Source organism: Sylvia atricapilla, chromosome 15 (assembly GCF_009819655.1).
Source record: "Sylvia atricapilla isolate bSylAtr1 chromosome 15, bSylAtr1.pri, whole genome shotgun sequence".
Taxonomy (NCBI): domain Eukaryota; kingdom Metazoa; phylum Chordata; class Aves; order Passeriformes; family Sylviidae; genus Sylvia; species Sylvia atricapilla.
In genome coordinates this window covers 15,586,397-15,605,214 of record NC_089154.1, presented here as the reverse complement: position 1 = coordinate 15,605,214, position 18,818 = coordinate 15,586,397, and the positions used below count along the sequence as shown (strand labels likewise).

The 18,818-nt window shown below is 42.2% G+C and overlaps 1 protein-coding gene across 1 annotated transcript in view; it reads left to right on the top strand.

Annotated features, from left to right (window-relative positions):
• The window catches only part of SMG1 (SMG1 nonsense mediated mRNA decay associated PI3K related kinase), a 59,148-nt gene that overhangs the window by 37,205 nt on the left and 3,125 nt on the right, over positions 1-18,818 (top strand). The window contains exons 36-62 of the mRNA XM_066330335.1: positions 97-258; positions 538-755; positions 932-1,086; positions 1,985-2,207; positions 3,142-3,388; positions 3,963-4,192; positions 4,744-4,992; positions 5,373-5,511; positions 5,599-5,708; positions 6,272-6,490; positions 6,920-7,110; positions 7,715-7,887; positions 8,261-8,540; positions 9,219-9,491; positions 10,262-10,496; positions 11,943-12,169; positions 12,815-12,965; positions 13,058-13,247; positions 13,476-13,945; positions 14,965-15,102; positions 15,955-16,107; positions 16,438-16,617; positions 16,821-17,048; positions 17,448-17,659; positions 17,863-17,969; positions 18,298-18,477; positions 18,622-18,728. Coding sequence (XP_066186432.1) covers positions 97-258; positions 538-755; positions 932-1,086; positions 1,985-2,207; positions 3,142-3,388; positions 3,963-4,192; positions 4,744-4,992; positions 5,373-5,511; positions 5,599-5,708; positions 6,272-6,490; positions 6,920-7,110; positions 7,715-7,887; positions 8,261-8,540; positions 9,219-9,491; positions 10,262-10,496; positions 11,943-12,169; positions 12,815-12,965; positions 13,058-13,247; positions 13,476-13,945; positions 14,965-15,102; positions 15,955-16,107; positions 16,438-16,617; positions 16,821-17,048; positions 17,448-17,659; positions 17,863-17,969; positions 18,298-18,477; positions 18,622-18,728 — 5,447 coding nt within the window. The remainder of the gene's footprint in view (positions 1-96; positions 259-537; positions 756-931; positions 1,087-1,984; positions 2,208-3,141; positions 3,389-3,962; positions 4,193-4,743; positions 4,993-5,372; positions 5,512-5,598; positions 5,709-6,271; positions 6,491-6,919; positions 7,111-7,714; positions 7,888-8,260; positions 8,541-9,218; positions 9,492-10,261; positions 10,497-11,942; positions 12,170-12,814; positions 12,966-13,057; positions 13,248-13,475; positions 13,946-14,964; positions 15,103-15,954; positions 16,108-16,437; positions 16,618-16,820; positions 17,049-17,447; positions 17,660-17,862; positions 17,970-18,297; positions 18,478-18,621; positions 18,729-18,818) is intronic.

Below are 18,818 nucleotides of genomic sequence, written 5' to 3'. Positions count from 1 at the left end.
AAAAAAAAAAAAAAGACATGCTTTTAAAAACAAAATTCTATCTCCTTTGAAGAGGAATGAGGTGAAGCAGCAGATTTCCTTTTCCTCTTTCTGCAGGTATTATTCCCCAGCTTTTCTCCCGCCTGAACCACCCAGAAGTGTACGTTCGTCAGAGCATCTGCAACCTCCTCTGTCGAGTTGCTCAGGACTCTCCTCATCTCATCCTCTACCCTGCAATAGTGGGAACCATTTCACTTAGCAGTGAATCCCAGACTTCAGGTATGGAGAAAAGGAAAAAGTGTTCAAATAAACTTAAGCTATTACAATTTTTGTATACTGGATAGAATGATACTGAGGTGTGGGTTTTTTTTGTTTTCTCAGTTTTGATCTTCAGAATATTTTTACTATGGGATCTCATTGATATCCTTAATCTGATTTACCAGATTTTGCATATTTTTCTTATACTTCATCTGTACTTAATAGGAACCTGATGCTAAATAAACGATGGAGTGATATATCTTATTGTAGCTAATATTTTATCACCTGTTTGTAATTTAGGAAACAAGCTGCCTTCTGCCATCCCTACTTTGCTGGGTAATATTCAAGGAGAGGAGCTTTTGGGTGGTGAATGTGATGAAGGGAGCACTCCAGCTTCCCAAGAAAGTAGTAAAGATGATACAAAAGCTGGATTAAATGAAGATCAAGCAATGATGCAAGACTGCTACAGCAAAATTGTGGAGAAACTCTCTGCTGCAAATCCAACAATGGTATTGCAGGTAAATAATCCAAATGTATGTTGCTTGGGTACTTGAACCACACATATGTAATTTGTATGTCTTGGGTGTTGGCCTGCTGTAAGTTTGCTGTGTCTCTGTCTTTTTTCCAACTTGTTCATGTACTGAAACAAAAGTGAATTTTAGTTCTTTTACAAAGTGAATCCTGCTTTCTCCAGGTTCAGATGCTTGTGGCTGAGCTGCGCAGAGTTACAGTTCTCTGGGATGAGCTCTGGCTGGGGGTTCTGCTGCAGCAGCACATGTACGTCCTCAGACGGATCCAGCAGCTGGAGGATGAGGTCAAGAGGGTCCAAAACAACAACACTTTACGGAAGTAAGTCTGTTCCTACAGTACAGGGGACAATCATAACCAACTGTTCCTGGGGAAGTGTACAGACAAATGGATCAACAGTGTTGTTGGTCCTGAATGCATACTGTCCCAGCTGCTGCTGTGTAAGCCTGGGACCTTATTTCAGAGCATTTTATGCTACAGCTGCTGCTCCAGTCTGCCTGTGATCCATGTTGGGATTTCTTTAGTAATAACGTGTTAGAACCAAATGTATATTGTATTGTGGATGATGAGATCCTGTAGTTTTTGATTTTCAAGTCAGATGAAATGAGTATAAGCATGATGAAGGGTGTAATCTATTTAGAGATCATTATCAATGCAGATATTTGGAGCAAACAGAATGTCTTCATCTTGTAGTTTTCAGTGTTGAGCAAGTCTGTCTTTCTCCCTCACCTGGGCTCTCCTGTGAGCATAGTATTGGAAGAGCAGATCCATTCACTGGGCAACTGGCTAAACTTGACAATGCCTCTTTTATTCTGTAGTCAGGACTGACATAGATTGGGAGAATAGAATGATCTGAATCTCCTCTTTATAGTGTGGTGCATCCTCAACAAGTAGTGGTAAAAAGATCCTTTATTAAAGGAAACCAGTTGCTTAAAATGATTTCTGCTCAGAGCTTCTAATCAGGATTTCTGGTCATGAACAATGCATTTCAGATTTTTTTTTTTAAATGTGGTTCACTGGAACACTTATTCAATGTGGAATGACACACTCTTCATTTTGGTATGATCTTATCTGAAGACTTCATTTTAGAGAAGTAATAATTTTTGTAAGTTCTTTGTTTCAATCGATTGATTGAAAATCTCTATTGTTGTTTAATGCTGTCATTATGAGATAATTTGGGTTTGTGGCATTAAGAGGAAGTTTGTGTTTTTTATCACAGAGAGGAGAAAATAGCAATCATGCGTGAAAAGCACACAGCTCTGATGAAGCCCATTGTGTTTGCTTTGGAGCACGTGAGGAGCATCACTGCAGCTCCTGCAGAAACTCCTCATGAGAAGTGGTTTCAGGATAACTATGGAGATGCAATTGAAAATGCACTAGAGAAACTTAAGAATCCTTTGAATCCTGCTAAACCTGGAAGCAGCTGGCTCCCATTTAAAGAGGTATTACATGCAAGAGGAAGGGTACAGTGTAGAGTCACTTGCTGCACCATGTGCTTGACCCTCTCTTTCTCTTGCTGTTCTCTGACTGTATCAGAATTGCAGCCTGAAGCTGTCTCCTCAGCAGTCAGCACGGGCAAACTGAGCACTAAAGCACCATCCCTTTTGCCTCTAGCCAGTTCTATTGATTGTCTGTTACTGCATTTCTGCCCATTGAAATTACTTTTTTCAAATCTTTCCTCTTCTGTCTGGGGTGCTGTCAGCTTTGGGAGCAGAGGGCTTTATTTCTTTTAAATATGGTCTTTCTGAAACTTTGGTATTTGAGTTTAGTTGATTTAAATTTTAACAAGTTTATTCTGTTTATCTAAGTGTAGTCCTTGGGCTGTGCAGCAGCCTTCAAATGATCAACCCTTCCCAGAGGTCCTTTGTCAATTGTCATCTTATTTCTGGGTTGAAGAGAAGCAAAATATTCACTTGTCTATCCAGAGCCAGCTTGGTGTTTTAAAAACCTTGCTCTAGACAGAGCTAGGTTTTACATGCAAATAGGTCTTTTTTCCTTGTACTTTGTCCTCTGCTTTGCAGAGCAAACAGGCATTCAGATCTATAAACAGGCTGCCGAGTGCTGCTGCCTTTAACCACAGCCCAGATGTTTATAAATACAGGAGCAAACCTCTTGAGGAGCATGATTTGTTGTGACTTTGGTTCTTACCACTGCACAGGGTATATTTGCTGCATAGAGGACACTGTTTAGTTTTTGTAATCTTCATCCCAAACTGTATCTGGGTTAGCAGCATGGCAGGGGTGCGAGGGAGTTCAGGAAAAATCTTTGTTTTCTGGAAGACGGCCACCATTAAGTCCTGTGTGATGGTGTTTTTGTTGTTACTGCTAACTGTTAAGGTGAACATCAGCCTAAAAGCAAGCAATGTCTTTGGGACAGGTAATGCTGAGTTTGCAGCAGAGGGCACAGAAACGGGCCAGTTACCTCTTACGGCTTGAAGAAATCAGCCCTTGGCTGGCTGCCATGATGAGCACTGAGATCGCCCTTCCTGGAGAGGTGTCCACCAGGGACACAGTCACCATCCACAGTGTGGGCAGCACCATCACCATCCTGCCAACCAAAACCAAACCTAAAAAGCTGCTTTTCCTGGGTTCAGATGGGAAGAACTATCCCTACCTGTTCAAAGGCAAGTAATGGAATTTTTCTCATACGAGGTACTGTCTCTGGTTGTAAATTAGACTGTATTAAAGTTGGGAAGATTGAATGGTGCAACTCTAGTTTTATTTGCCTGAATGATACAGAGAAAGGAGTATGAAGCATTTGCACTCTCTTCCCTACCTCCCACTTCACCTTTAAAGAATTTTGCCTTGTGAAAGTACAGGTCAAATCCATTCTTTACAAGGCTTTCATCAGAAGCAATGCTCTGCCTGTGCATTGATAGGATTAGCTGGATGCAATTTTCCAGAAGCTTTATGTAGCCTCTAAAAGAGAATTTTAGAGACTCCTTGTTTTCCCTGCAAGGGAAAGGCCTGTTTGTTATGTTGTAACTCTTGTGTGTACTGCTCAGACAGGAAGCTGGCATAAATGGTAGGTAAATACCACATAGACACTTGGTTTTGGCCAAACAACTCATCCTTTATCTACATATTTCGAAGATATTCATAGTCTAAAATGTGGTAAGTTTAAAAAAACACTAGATTTCAGGCTTCAGGACAATCTTTTTCATCTAGAAGCTGAATTTTTAAACAAACCTATTGCAGGTTTGGAAGACTTGCACCTAGACGAGAGAATCATGCAGTTCTTATCCATTGTGAACACCATGTTTGCCACCATCAACCGGCAGGAGACGCCGCGGTTCCACGCGCGGCACTACTCGGTGACACCGCTGGGGACAAGGTCAGGCCTCATCCAGTGGGTGGATGGGGCCACCCCTCTGTTTGGCCTTTACAAGCGCTGGCAGCAGAGGGAAGCTGCTTTGCAGGCACAAAAGGTAACGGCTCTGTTCTGTGCGGAGTAGAGCCAGGCAGAAGGGAAAATGTTTATTTTATTTGCTCTGTAATTCTAAGTCACGTAGTCCTATAAGGATTGTGTTGTGTTCATAATAGTGCAGGAAGGTTCTGTGTGTTCATGTGTCTTGAGACTTCACCAGAAGTCAATAAAATTGTATCTCTGTAATTTACATGTAATTGCAGTATGTAACATAAAAATGCTGTTCTGGCATGATAATTTGAGAGCTGGTTTTTTTACAAATAGAATTAACCGTGATTGAAATTATTTTAGTTCCATATCTTGTTTACTCATTCTCATTTCATGCTGAATACAGTTTTTGCAGTTATATTTCTGAGATCTACTTTGAGAGTAGAATTAGGCCAAAACAATGTGTTTTCAGTTTATTTAGACCTTAACTACTGAGTTTTGAAAGCAGTCTGAGCTGTAGAAGTCATGCCCAGTCGAGGCATTGATTTCATATTTCGTTCTCACCAAAACTAAATCTGGGATATTCTGTGTTAACACATCAGCTACCATTTTTCTCTCTGCTAGGCTCAGGACTCCTACCAGACCCCTCAGAACCCTGGAATAGTTCCTAGGCCCAGTGAACTTTACTACAGTAAGATTGGACCTGCTTTAAAGGCAGTTGGGCTCAGTCTCGACGTGTCCCGTCGTGACTGGCCCTTGAATGTCATGAGGGCTGTCCTGGAGGAGCTGATGGAAGCAACTCCCCCGAATCTCCTGGCTAAGGAGCTCTGGTCATCGTGTACCACACCAGATGAGTGGTGGAGGGTTACACAGGTGAGTTACAATGACTGTATTTTACACAGAAAAGGCTGTGGTGGTAATGGGATGAGGGGCAGCAAATGCCTGAGGTGTGGTGTTTGTGAGTTCAGAGAGCTAGTACTGCTGTGAGTTTGAGGAAATGTTGGCAGTTGTGCCATCTGGAATGAAAATGTGGGCGTAGACCAGATAAGTCTATGTTATACTAGAATTACCAGTCTAAAGAATGAAAACTCTTATAAGATACCATCAAACAACAAATAGAAAACTGCTTGGAATAAGTTGGGCTTGATTTGTTTTACACGTACACTTAAAATAATGTTTTAAGATGGTAGTCAGTCCAATGTGTTGGCAGAGGAATCCCACAAATAATTTTTCTCCTGAAACTCTCTTTTAAGTCTTATGCAAGATCCACTGCAGTTATGTCCATGGTTGGCTACATCATTGGTCTTGGAGACAGACATCTGGATAATGTTCTTATAGATATGACTACAGGAGAAGTTGTCCACATAGATTATAATGTTTGCTTTGAAAAAGGTAATTTAAAAAATGCTCTATGTTATTCAAATGAAAGGTTTTCTTTCTTGGTAATTAAAAGAACCAACTTAATTTTTTATCTTGAAGGGAAGAGCCTTAGGGTTCCAGAGAAGGTTCCGTTCCGGATGACACACAACATTGAAACAGCACTGGGAGTGACAGGAGTGGAAGGGGTGTTCAGGCTTTCCTGTGAACAGGTATGGTAGGAGATTGGAAAACTGGGGGCATCACTGGCCAAATACTGGTTTATACAGCCTTCACCTTCCTGCTGTGATTTTAATGGGACTTACCTACCACAGGATATAGCTAAAGTATTTAAGAAACATGAGATTGTCTGATAAATGCACATGCAAGTAGTGGTACAACTAAAGTTTAGGGTGAAAGGGGGACTTCTAATTGTAGATTAAAATGTTTTATTTTTCCTGAATTTTTTTGAGATGTTTTGCTTGCCCTCTTCCTTTGGGACTTATCCTGTGTAAACATGACAGATATGTTTTTAAAAAGAAAAATGCCTTGAAGAAGGGAGATTTTTCCTCCTCAAGTGTCTGTAGCTTGTGCATAGAGTTTGTGTGGAAGGCTGGATCTTCCTACAGGCTTAGCTGCATTTGTACCCACTGTGGTGTTCTTCCTGTCTCTGTAGTAGTTAGGGGTAGGTTATGAATTTCTGTGCCTACTCAAGTACAGTCTTTTGCATTTAAGTTTCCACTGTTCTGCAAGGATAACACAGAATCAGAAAGAGTCTGTTTGAAATACCACACAGGTCCTTCACATTATGAGGCGTGGGAGAGAAACTTTGCTTACTCTGCTGGAAGCTTTTGTGTACGATCCCCTGGTGGACTGGACAGCTGGAGGAGAGGCAGGGTTTGCTGGGGCTGTCTATGGAGGTGGTGGCCAGCAGGCTGAAAACAAGCAGAGCAAAAGGGAGATGGAGAGGGACATTACACGGAGCCTCTTCTCCTCCAGAGTGGCTGAGATAAAGGTGAGTTTACTACAGCAATTTTCTGTTTTTAAACCAAAGCAAGCTCTGTGCTTTCCTTTTATTTGCATTTTGGGAGTGGGGGAAAGATATGATCATATATCAGCAACAGTTCATGAGTTTTATTGTGATAAATTAAGTTTGTATGAAGGGAAGTGCTAATATTGAACTTGCAAGTATTTAATTTTCAATTTCTGCATGTTTAATTCTAAAACACTAAAATGTTTTAGTGCTTTGCCTGTATCTGGGCTAGGAGAATAAAAGCAGAGGTTTAGAGAGCAGTTTAAATAAAGAATGCTAAGATTGGGCAGTTGTAGCACTGGAAGCAGTGCTAGATGAATGGCATTGTTGAAGAATTGCATTCTGCTGTATCTTATTTATCTTGCCAGTTTGATTTATTGCAGTTCAGTAACATCTGTGTCTTGATTGCAGGTTAACTGGTTTAAGAACAGAGATGAAATGCTTGCTGTGCTGCCAAAACTGGACAGTAGTTTAGAAGAGTACCTGAACCTGCAGGAGCAATTAACAGATGTAGAAAAGTTGCAAGGAAAACTGCTAGAAGAGATAGAATTTCTGGAAGGTGCAGAAGGAGTGGATCATCCCTCCCACACACTTCAGCACAGGTACAGAGGAGCCAGGAATTGTGTCAGAAACACAGAAGGTGTTTTAGCAATGTACTTATGGGTTAAATGTTAGAAATCTGTGAGTGAATAGCTGAGTAAAAGCTGTTCTTGCAGTAAGCAGGTCACTCCTTGTACAGAAGAACTACTGAAACCTTTTCCTACTAAATAATCTTATTTATGTCCTACACCTCATGCTCCATCAATATAACCTGTGCTAGTCCAAGTTCCCCACTTGACCCTCGAGGCAAGAGAGGGAATGTTCTGAATGTGGTGTCCCATCATAATAACCCACATAAGGGAGCTATTGATAGTGCATATAAATAGTGCAAAAATCTTTTCTTATAAGTTTCTAATTCTTTAAGTTATTTTTGAATGCTATTTGAAATTAATCAAGTATTTCAGAATTGCCTGAGTAGGCACAGGCATTAATTATTCTGTAGGCAAACAGAATTAATTAATAATGCAACATAGTTGTATGTACTTGGTGAGAACACATTCATTTCCTGGTTAACAGTTGTATTGTTCAATACTGTTCTGTATTCTGTAGTGTGAAGCATTTTCTTTCTTGTAGTACTTACTTGATTCTGTGGCTTCAATGATTCAGGTATTCTGAGCACACACAGTTGCAGTCCCAACAAAGAGCTGTCCAGGAGGCCATCCAGGTGAAGCTGAATGAGTTTGAGCAGTGGATAACCCATTACCAAACTGCCTTCAGTAATTTAGAGGCAACACAACTTGCAAGTCTGCTCCAAGAAATTAGCACACAAATGGACCTAGGTACAAAACAGTATTTCTGGGGGTGGTTTGATGGTTTTAATGGTTTGAAAATAACTTGAGTTTATTATCAGGAGGCATTATGAGTATCCTCTAACTTAAAGGCATTAATCTGTATGTAATAAATTAAAAAAAAGGGGTTTCTTCAAAGAGTTATTTAGAGCACTTGGAGGTTTCAGTGCTAAGCTGTCTGAAGGAATTTGCCCATCTTATCCTACCTGGGCATGAGATTCTCTTAACCTGTCAAAATTCTCAGTATGAGTTCTCTATGCTTCCTTTATCACAAGTAAAAAAAAAAAAAATTTGAAAAGGTGTTAATGCTCAGTATTTGTGCAGTATAAGACACATCTTTATTTTTAATCTTCTTTCTTAAAAGGTCCTCCAAGTTATGTCCCAGCAACAGCCTTTCTGCAGAATGCAGGCCAGGCACATCTCATCAGTCAGTGTGAGCAGCTGGAGGGAGAGGTTGGGGCCCTTCTGCAGCAGAGAAGGTCTGTGTTACGTGGCTGCCTGGAACAATTGCACAACTATGCAACAGTAGCTCTGCAGTATCCCAAAGCTGTGTTCCAGAAGCACCGGATAGAGCAGTGGAAGACCTGGATGGAAGAACTCATCTGTAACATGACAGTAGAGCGTTGTCAGGATATCTTTAGGAAGTAAGTTGACAGAATAAGTACGTGTTCATAGAACATAATTTTCAATCTACTACCCTAATTTTATCATTAAAATAAATACTTTTTCAAGGACCTGTCTTAGTTGTAAAGTAAACCAAGATTGAGTTATTATTCCAGGAATTAGGAGTAAATATTAAAAATTGCTTTAAAAATACCATTCCAGAGTTAAATCTGTGTACTTTAACATGAAAATCAGGTAACATTGTCCTGTAATGAGCAAATGGAGGATTCACCTTTGTGGCCTCATAGTGATATTTTGGTAATAGTATTTAAAAATCAAGAAGGAAAGATTGGGGTTTTTTTTAATCTAGTAGATTTTCAAGCAGTTTCTGGTTCTTTTTTTCTTCTAAGATCAGGCTATTTCAACATTATTATGACTTGTCCTAAAAGATGTAGATTATACTTGATCATTTCCTCTGAAATCTCCCTTTTTATCTTCTATTCATTCTTTGCTTCGAGCACAGTTGTCCTTGGTGTCTTGTGTCCTCCCACCTTCCTAGGTGTAGAACATGGTGCATTTAGGACCTTGTAAAAGCATTTTCTGAGTAGTCATCAACCTGTGGTGGTAGAGCGAAGGGGTCAGTGACACAGGAGCGGTTTTCCCCAGCAGAGTGCCGTGTGTCAGCAGCGGGGGAGGCTGAGTCACACCTGTCCCCGCAGGTACGAGGTGCAGTACGCCCCGCAGCCGGCGCCCAGCACCTGCCAGTTTGTCACGGCCACGGAGATGACGCTGCAGCGCTACGCCGCCGACATCAACAGCCGCCTGATCCGGCAGGTGGAGCGCCTCAAGCAGGAGGCCGGCAGCGTGCCCGTGTGCGAGGAGCAGCTCAAGGAGATCGAGCGCTGCATCAAGGTCTTCCTGCACGAGAACGGCGAGGAGGGCTCGCTGAGCCTGGCCAGCGTCATCATCTCCGCGCTCTGCACGCTCACCAGGTCAGGCCCTCTGCTGGGGCTGGGGGCCATGGGGCTGAGGGGGCCGTGGGGCTGAGGGGGCCGTGGGGCTGAGGGGGCCGTGGGGCTGAGGGGGCCATGGGGCCGGGGGGCTCTGGGTGTCCATGGGGCTCTGGGGCTTGAGGGGCCGTGGGGCCGGGGGGCTCTGGGTGTCCATGGGGCTGTGGGGCTCTGGGTGTCCGGGGGGCTGAGGGGCTCTGGGTGTCCATGGGGCCGGGGGGCTCTGGGTGTCCATGGGGCCGGGGGGCTCTGGGTGTCCGGGGGGCCGGGTGGCTCTGGGTGTCGAGGGGGCTGAGGGGCTCTGGGTGTCCATGGGGCTGAGGGGCCAAGGGGCCGTGGGGCTGCTGAGGGGCTGTGGGGGCTGAGGAGCTCTGGGGCCGTGGGTCTGTGAGGCTGGGGCCATGGGCCTCTGGGGCTGAGGGACCGTGGGGCGCTGTGGGGCTGAGGGGCTCTGGGGCCGTGGGGGCTCTGGAGCTGTGGGGGCTGAGGGGACATGGGGCTGAGGGGACGTGGGCCTCTGGGGCTGAGGGGCCATGGGCCTCTGGGGCTGAGGGGCCGTGGGGCACTGTGGGGCTGAGGGGCACTGGGGCTCTGGGGCCGTGAGGGCTCTGGAGCTGTGGGAGCTCTGGGGCCGTGGGGCGCTGTGGGGCTCTGGGGCTGAGGGGCCGTGGGGCGCTGTGGGCTGAGGGGATCTGGGGCCGTGGGTGTCCATAGCGCCGCCGGCGCCGTGTCTGAGCCTCTCAACCCTGCAGGCGGAACCTGATGATGGAGGGGGCAGCGTCCAGTGCTGGAGAGCAGCTGGTTGATTTGACCTCCAGAGATGGAGCCTGGTTCCTGGAGGAGCTCTGCAGCATGAGTGGGAACGTCACGTGCCTGGTGCAGCTGCTGAAGCAGTGTCACCTTGTACCCCAGGACCTGGACATTCCCAACCCCATGGAAGCATCAGAGGCTGTTCACTTAGCCAATGGAGTGTATATCTCACTTCAGGTGACTCTTCTGTGTTACTTGGCCCCCATCCTTGAAGGCTTCAGCAAAGTCACTCTTAATAACATATTAAATGTTTATGATGCTGCTGAGATTTTCATAAGTCTTTCTCCTGATTGCTGTATCTAATTGAGCTGAACAGGCATTTGCTGTTGTCATTTTATATTTATATTTTTATTGGTTGAATGGAAAGAAATGGAAAGAAACCATTTTGATCTATACATGACAAATTGTAAAAGCTGCTGCCAAGTAAGTAACCATGAGGAGGAGGTTGGTATCAGCTTTACAGACACACCAGCTTCATGACTCCTTTTCATTTTTCTGTTCTGTTGCTGGCAGTGCAGAACAACTTCCAAACTGTTCAGACTGTGATCTTTCTGTTTTCTGCTCCTGCTAAACTTTACCTATTTTCATCTGAATCAAATAGTTTCAAATAAACTCAGAGAACATGTTGTACAGGCCCCTGTCTCCAATACTGGAAGGAGAAAAATGCATTTATAATTTTGTGGTTCAGAAACGTTTCCACATTAATAAACAAAAAACCCATGAAGGGCAGTCAGAGTGAAATATCTGCTGAAGACTGATGTGCTTTATAGACTTTGGCAGGATAAACAGATTTTTGAGGTGTTTGGTTCAATTGTATTTTGTTTGAGAGGTATTTCCTATCAACCTGCATAAGTGCATTTGGATATTCTTCACTTCATTTTTTTCCTCTTTGAAATAGTAACGTTGCAGAATTGTTTCAGAAATGTGCATGGCAGCAGTTTGACTGCAGTGCAGTGGAGATCTTTCACCCACACATTGTTGTCCTTCCTGTGAGCTCTCAGATAAGATGTACTCACTGAGCTCCCTTCTCACTGGGCAGTCCAGATAACCAGTTTTTCCATGTTCCATCTCCTTTTGGAGACAGAGCACACTGGTTCTTTCTGTAGCTGCCTTTAGCCCTCTGCTGCATTCTGCTCTGTGCTACTTAAGGTACTGTTTTCCTTCCCTACATTGATTTCTGTGGCAAAACTATCACTGCCTGGCAAGTTTTGGCTACTTTGTGTAGTCCAATCAGCTCAGCAAATCATAAATTCAGTAAATAATTTAATTTCCCTATAGTTATGTAATGGAAAAGAAAAGCTGACACTGCTGAAACCACTTCACAAATTATGAGCTTTGCCCCCCAGCCTCTGCTGAGGATGGCTGTCAGGTATTGCTGCTGTGGAGATGATGTTGCTGCATTGCTGCAGATTCCAACCTTTGGCTTTGTACAGGGTTTAATGTATTCCTGATTTCTCCAGAGTTAATCAAAGAGCAGACTTTTGACTCTTGGCTGTCCACCATCATGTTCTATTTTAGATAATGTCTGCTGCATGGTGGTGTAGTATTAAAATGACAAAAGATGTTGGATGTGTATTTTTTGAGAGGGAAAATGTCTTACTTTTTCATCTTACTTCCCAACAGGAATTGAACTCCAACTTCCGACAGATCATTTTCCCTGAAGCACTTAGGTGCTTAATGAAGGGAGAGTATACCTTAGAAAGTATGCTCCATGAATTGGATAATCTGATAGAGCAGACAACTGATGGAGTCCCCTTGCAGACGTTGGTTGAATCCCTTCAAGCCTACTTACGAAATGCTGCTATGGGAATAGAGGAGGAGACACACACTCATTACATTGATGTTGCAAGGTAAATCACCTTTTTTTTTTACTTTAGGTGTGAGAGAGTGAAGACTGAAGAACATTAGCTTTCTAAAATTATTTTTATTTGATATACAGGGTTTTCTTGCCCAAGAAAGCCTTAAACAGAGTGCAGGGTCTAAAGTGTGTGCTGAAGTTTCCTCTCTGCATGTTTGTGTGTTTATCCACATGCATACACAGAAATATGGAGCTGTGGCAATTTCCATTTACATCTGCTTGAGGCTGACTTCTGGTAGTCAACTTCTTCCAAAACACATCCTTGTGATTTTGTATTTGAAGGTAAAGGATGCTAAAAATAGCAACGAGTTCATTAGTTTGTGGGAGGAACCTGTGAAAGGGAGAGCTTGTAACCATGGCACTCCTCATCAGGAGGTTTGATGAGCAGCTTTTGCTTAATGAGTCAGTGACTAGATTAAAAAGCAAAATGAGACAAAACACTGAGCAAACAGAAAGATTTGTAACGTGGGGCAGTACATTTCTGGGTAGGTACTTCTGCACAACAAAACAATTCAAAGGTGCAGTTGGGGAGGCTCCATCAGTGGTACAGTGAATCTGTGGAATCAGTTTAAGAAAATCCTGTTTATTGTGGACTAAGTGAAACCGTGTAAATTTTCTTTCTTTTTTTCCTTTTAAGAGTACTTCATGCTCAGTATGGTGAACTGATTCAACCAAGAAATGGTTCAGTTGATGAAACTCCCAAAATGTCAGCTGGTCAGATGCTTTTGGTAGCTTTTGATGGAATGTTTGCTCAAGTGGAAACTGCATTTGGTTTATTGATTGAAAAGGTATGGATTTGTTCTTTTTGGAGTACTGTTTGAGTCAGAACTAGGAAACCTTAAAAAAACCCAAACTAATTAATTTCCTTTACTTTGCTCAGCTAAACAAGATGGAGATCCCTCTTGCTTGGCGTAAGATTGACATAATTCGGGAAGCCCGCAGCACCCAAGTTAACTTCTTTGATGATGACAATAATCGGCAAGTTCTGGAGGAAATTTTCTTTTTGAAGAGATTGCAAACAATTAAAGAATTTTTCAGGCTCTGTGGTACCTTTTCTAAGACACTCTCAGGTAAATAAATGTTTTCAAATGTTCAGTATGCCTTTTTCCACTTCTCATCCTGTTCAGAAGAACGTAAAATGGTCCCTTTGCTGTAACTTAGCCTTGATATGTGGTAAGGAAGCAGAAACTAAAAATGAATTCCTGTGCTTTTGCTGTGTTTGTAAGTTGAGTATTATTCATCTGGATGCATCAAATGTTTTGTTTATAACAAAAATGCTATTTCTCTCCCTTTAAAAGGAATCAGTTCACTTGAAGACCAGAATGCAGTAAATGGACCTGTTCAAATTGTCAATGTGAAAGCCCTTTACAGGAACTCTTGTTTTAGTGAAGATCAAATGGCCAAGCCAATTAAGGCCTTTACAGCAGACTTTGTGAGGCAGCTTTTGATTGGCCTTCCCAATCAAGCTTTGGGCCTGACCTTGTGCAGCTTCATCAGCGCTCTGGGTGTCGATATCATCGCTCAGGTAGAGGCTAAAGACTTCGGGGCAGAAAGCAAAGTTTCTGTGGATGACCTGTGCAAGAAGGCCGTGGAGCACAACATCCAGGTGGGCAAGTTCTCTCAGCTGGTGATGAACAGGGCCACAGTCCTGGCCAGTTCCTACGACACAGCCTGGAAGAAGCACGACCTGGTGCGCAGGCTGGAGACCAGCATCTCCTCGTGCAAGACCAGCCTGCAGAGAGTGCAGCTGCACATTGCCATGTTCCAGGTGAGAGCCCAGCCTGGGCTGGGAAAACTGGGCCTGACTTAGTGTCTGAGCACAGCAAACATCATGCTTTGTTGAATAAGGTCTGAGGGATTTTAATGGACTTCATAAGGTCTTTTGGTTTTAATTATGCTGCAAATATATAAGGAACAGTGTTATTGCTAGCTTTTTTTGAAGGCTAGCTGCTTTACAAGAAGCAAATTCTGCAGTGTGTAAATTTTTTAAATCAATAAATTTAATTTTTTCAATAGCCATGAAGTTGTTTTTTAGAAGATAGGTCATTTACTGGCTTTCTTACCAGCAATGCTGTCCCATTCTCCCCCTTTTTCTCAAGCAGATTATGACTTTAAGGTACTTTCTAAGCCTTCTTCTAAGGGGAAGGCTTAGAACAGAGGGTATGAGCTGCTGAATGTCATTTGGGACCTTTCCTTCAAATTTTTTATGTATTGTCTGTCTCTTTGCCCTACTCTTAGCTTCATTAAAAATAGAAATAGCAGCAGTATCAGTCCTCACAAATGCTCTTGTGAGGCTTTAGGTAAATGCCATTGTGTACCTTTACACAGGTATCCAGTTGTGTCAGTGATCTTTATTTTATAGTGGTTTGTAGGTTAAGGAGCAAGGCTTTCTCCAGGTCAGTTAATAAATCATTTCATAGACTGGAAAGCAAAATTGTCTTGGTTTTAATGTATCACAAGTGAATTGTTTCTAAATATTGATGGCTTTTCCCTTAGGTCAAAAAAAAAAAAAAAAAAAGGTGTGTAAATTGCTTCTAATAAGTTAGTGGACTGATTAATGGTATAAACATCCCAGCCAGCAAAACATAATTTGCAACTACTTGTATAATTTAACAATGCTCTTGGATGATGTAGAACCTTGAGCTGTGCTGGTGCTGTCTGACACACAGCCCTTTGAAGTGCCCTTACTAATAAAGGCTACCAGAGCCCTGGAATTGCTGTTTGTGATGCAAAGCATTTTGTGCTGAGCAATACTGATAATGAAGTGTTGTTGTTACTTTCTTAAAGTGGCAGCATGAAGACCTCCTCATCAGTCGCCCCCAGGCAATTTCTGTCACTCCTCCACCTCGATCAGCAATTTTAGCCAGCATGAAGAAGAAACTTCACACACTCAGTCAGATTGAAGCTTCCATTGCCACGGTCCAGGTATGACAGTTGTGGGAGGGCTGTTGAGCAGCACATCAAAATGTGACTGGCACAGGCTGTAAAACCTTCTGCCACCTCCAAATTCCCTCATCTGGCTTTTGCTTTCTTACACAGAGGTGGGGATATTGTCACTGATCTCTTGCAGTCTGTCTGATGGGTACTGCTACATTGTTTGATGTTGCTGTCTCTTCCAAAATGTTCTTTGCAATAGCAGTAATCTTTGAAGAAAAATACAAATCTGTGACAGTACCTTTCTTTCTGAAGGCTAGTAATGCTCTTTCTTTGCCTGCCTTAGATCATCTTTACTATTGTTTTTGGTAGCTAAATATCAGAAGTTCCCTTTGTAGAAATGGGCAAATTAATTCTTCTGTGTGTTAAGGTTTGTGGGCTGTGGCTTTGCTCAGTATTTTAGATTTCTTTGGTGCCAGTGATATAGAATGTTTAATTGTTTATTAAATATTACTTAGCTTCCTGAATTTTAATTTCCTTTTTTAGTTGTGAAGGTACTGTTTATAAAAATTTAGTGAATTATTTGCAAAATAATGGAGGGACTCCTATGATATTATATAATTCTTAGTCTAGAAATCTGATTACTTTTGCCTTTTTTTTTTGTGAGTTAAAATCTAGGCAGGTAGACTTTCTATAACAATCAAATCCAGTTGTGGTGTGTACTGGAAATAAACTTTAAGCAGCATAAATTAACATCTGTCAGTCATGAATGCCTCAGTATTTTACACATATGGACATAAGAAAGTGACTGTATGTTATATATGGCTAAATAATTTAAAGTCAGGCATAGAGTGGTGTATATCACTGTGAATTATTTAGATGGGTTTTTTCTTCCCCTTGCAGGAGAAACTAGCAGCACTTGAAGCAAGTATTGAGCAGCGTTTAAAGTGGGCAGGAGGTGCTAATCCTGCCCTGGCCCCAGTCTTGCAGGATTTTGATGCCACTATTGCTGAAAGAAGAAACCTTGTACTGAAAGAAAGTCAAAGAGCAAGTCAGGTACTACAGATAAGTACAGTGCTTTTGACTCCATGAGCGTGTTCACTCCTCATTTCCTACTCAGTTTGTGTAGAAGATACTTCTCTGCTCTGCATCTAAAGAGCAAACATGGAAAACCAAATACTTGTGGGAATCCCCCTTGAAAGCAGTAGAAGTAATGTTTGTGAGAATTGCTGCAGGGTTGGATGACCCTGAGATGACACTGCTACTGTACCAGAGCAGTATCTGTGCATTTAAAATCCTCACTTCAAAGCACATGAAAAAAGCACTGTTTGTCTAATTAGGCAGTTGAAGTGGAATAATTTTTCTTACTTTTGCTTTGATTTTCAGGTCACTTTCCTTTGCAGTAATATCATCCATTTTGAAAGTTTACGTACAAGGACAGCAGAGGCCCTGAACCTTGATGCTGCATTGTTTGAGCTGCTCAAACGCTGTCAGCAGATGTGCTCCTTTGCATCCCAGTTCAACAGCTCAGTGTCTGACCTGGAGCTTCGCCTGCTGCAGAGAGTGGTAAGCACAGAGCAAAGCAACATCAAACGTTTCACAATCAGGACTTCTCAGTGTTGTCTTCCATTCTGTGTTGTGTGTACCCTCAGGTGGAGTGTGGCTGCAGAGTTTAGGATGTCAGCTGAATGAATACTTGGCACTGCCATCTACACTCATGGGAATTTTATCTCTGGGTACAGATAAAGAAATGTTTCTGTTATTTTTAGGGCACTGGTCTCGAACATCCCATTGGCAGCTCTGAATGGCTTCACTCAGCTCACAAGCAGTTGAGCCAGGAGATATCTACACAGAGAACAGTACAAACAGAAAGAGAACAACAAATAGAAACAGTTTGTGAAACAATTCAGAATCTGGTGGATAGTATTAAAACTGTGCTCACGGGACATAACAGACAGCTTGGAGATGTCAAACATCTACTGAAAGCTATGGCAAAGGTATGCCTGAAATATTGTTAAACTTATTCCTCCAACCCATGTCAGTGCAGTTTAAGAAAAATGACTGTTGTAGCTTTTTGTGCATATGGAGTTCAAGACATAAAGTGCATGTTCAAGAATTCACAAAACTTTCTAGCATTAGCCCTAGCAGGCTTTGGTTGAACTGAACCTTTTCTCTCTCTTGGCAGTTGAAACACTGTGTTTATAAATACTTTTGGTTCTTAATCTGTAAAAAAAATTATAATTTTAAAAATTTATTTCTTTGCATATAACTAGTGACAATTACAGTTATTTGTAATGAAATGACAAACAGAAGGGCTGAAATGGCTAGGAAATGGCTCCACTTTATTCTCTTAGCCAAAATATAGCAGTTAACCTTTTTGCACGTCTTGGTTACAGGATGAAGAAGCAGCTTTGGCAGATGGTGAAGATGTTCCCTATGAGAACAGTGTTAGGCAGTTCCTGGGTGAATATAAATCGTGGCAAGATAATATTCAGACAGTTCTGTTTACATTAGTTCAGGTTATGGGTCAAGTCCGCAGTCAGGAACATGTTGAAATGCTGCAGGAAATAACTCCCACCTTGAAAGAGCTTAAAACACAGAGCCAAAGGTAAGAGAGTTACCTTGTCTCAGGTGAGAAAAGGCATTTTGCATGTCTGCTTTCATGTAGCAGGAACGCATCATGGGGCACATACTTGATGATTTTCTTAGAACTCAGAAATCTTCTTGCAGAATTTGAATTAATTTAATTTTGGGGTTTTCAGTAAGTCAAGTAGTTGCACGAGTATTTATCAACTCCATTATTTTTCCCAGTGTCTACAATAATCTGGTGGGGTTTGCATCACCCTTAGTCACGGATACAGCAAATGAATGCTCCAGCCCAACTTCAGCTGCTACATATCAGCCAACCTTTGCTGCAGGTAATACTTACTAAAGTACAAACATGGAACAACCAGGAATTGAAATTAGAAAGAGCATCATAGCTCTTACTGAACTTTGAAATGCAGACAGTTTGCTTCATATAAATAAATTCTTGGCAGTGGAATAAAACTACTTGTTTACACAAAACTACTTTCCATTTAGAAAATGGAAAAATTAAAAACTGGTGCAGAATTTAAAATGCAAATTTAAAATGCATTTGTTCTGGAAAACTGATCTATTTGATGTGCATTTAATTGTGCTTTTTTCTTGCCTCTATGATATGCTATTATTTTGAAGACTTTAAGCACTTTTAAACTTTCCCTACAGCTGTACGGAGCAATACAGGGCAGAAAACTCAGCCAGAGGTTATGTCACAGAATGCAAGAAAGCTAATTCAGAAAAATCTTGCAACATCAGCAGATACTCCTCCGAACACAGTCCCAGGAACTGGCAAAAGTGTTGCTTGTAGTCCCAAAAAGACAGCCAGGGACCCTAAAACAGGAAAAGGTAAATACAAACCTTAAGAAAACCAACAATTAGTTGGTTCCCACTGTTACCACAGCAATTACCACTGACAGCAAAAAACCTCAAACCCTCAGTGGGTTTCTGTGCAGGAACTCCAAGTTGCATTGCTTTCTTTTGTTCCTGTAGCTGTGCAGGAGAGGAATTCCTACGCAGTTAGCGTGTGGAAGCGGGTCAAAGCCAAGTTAGAGGGCCGAGATGTGGATCCCAACAGGAGAATGTCTGTGGCTGAACAGGTGAGTTGAAAATAAGGTTCCAGCACTGCTCCTTGCTCTCAGTACATGCTAATTAGCAGGTGTGTATGCTGAAGTGTGCCTTCAGGGCTG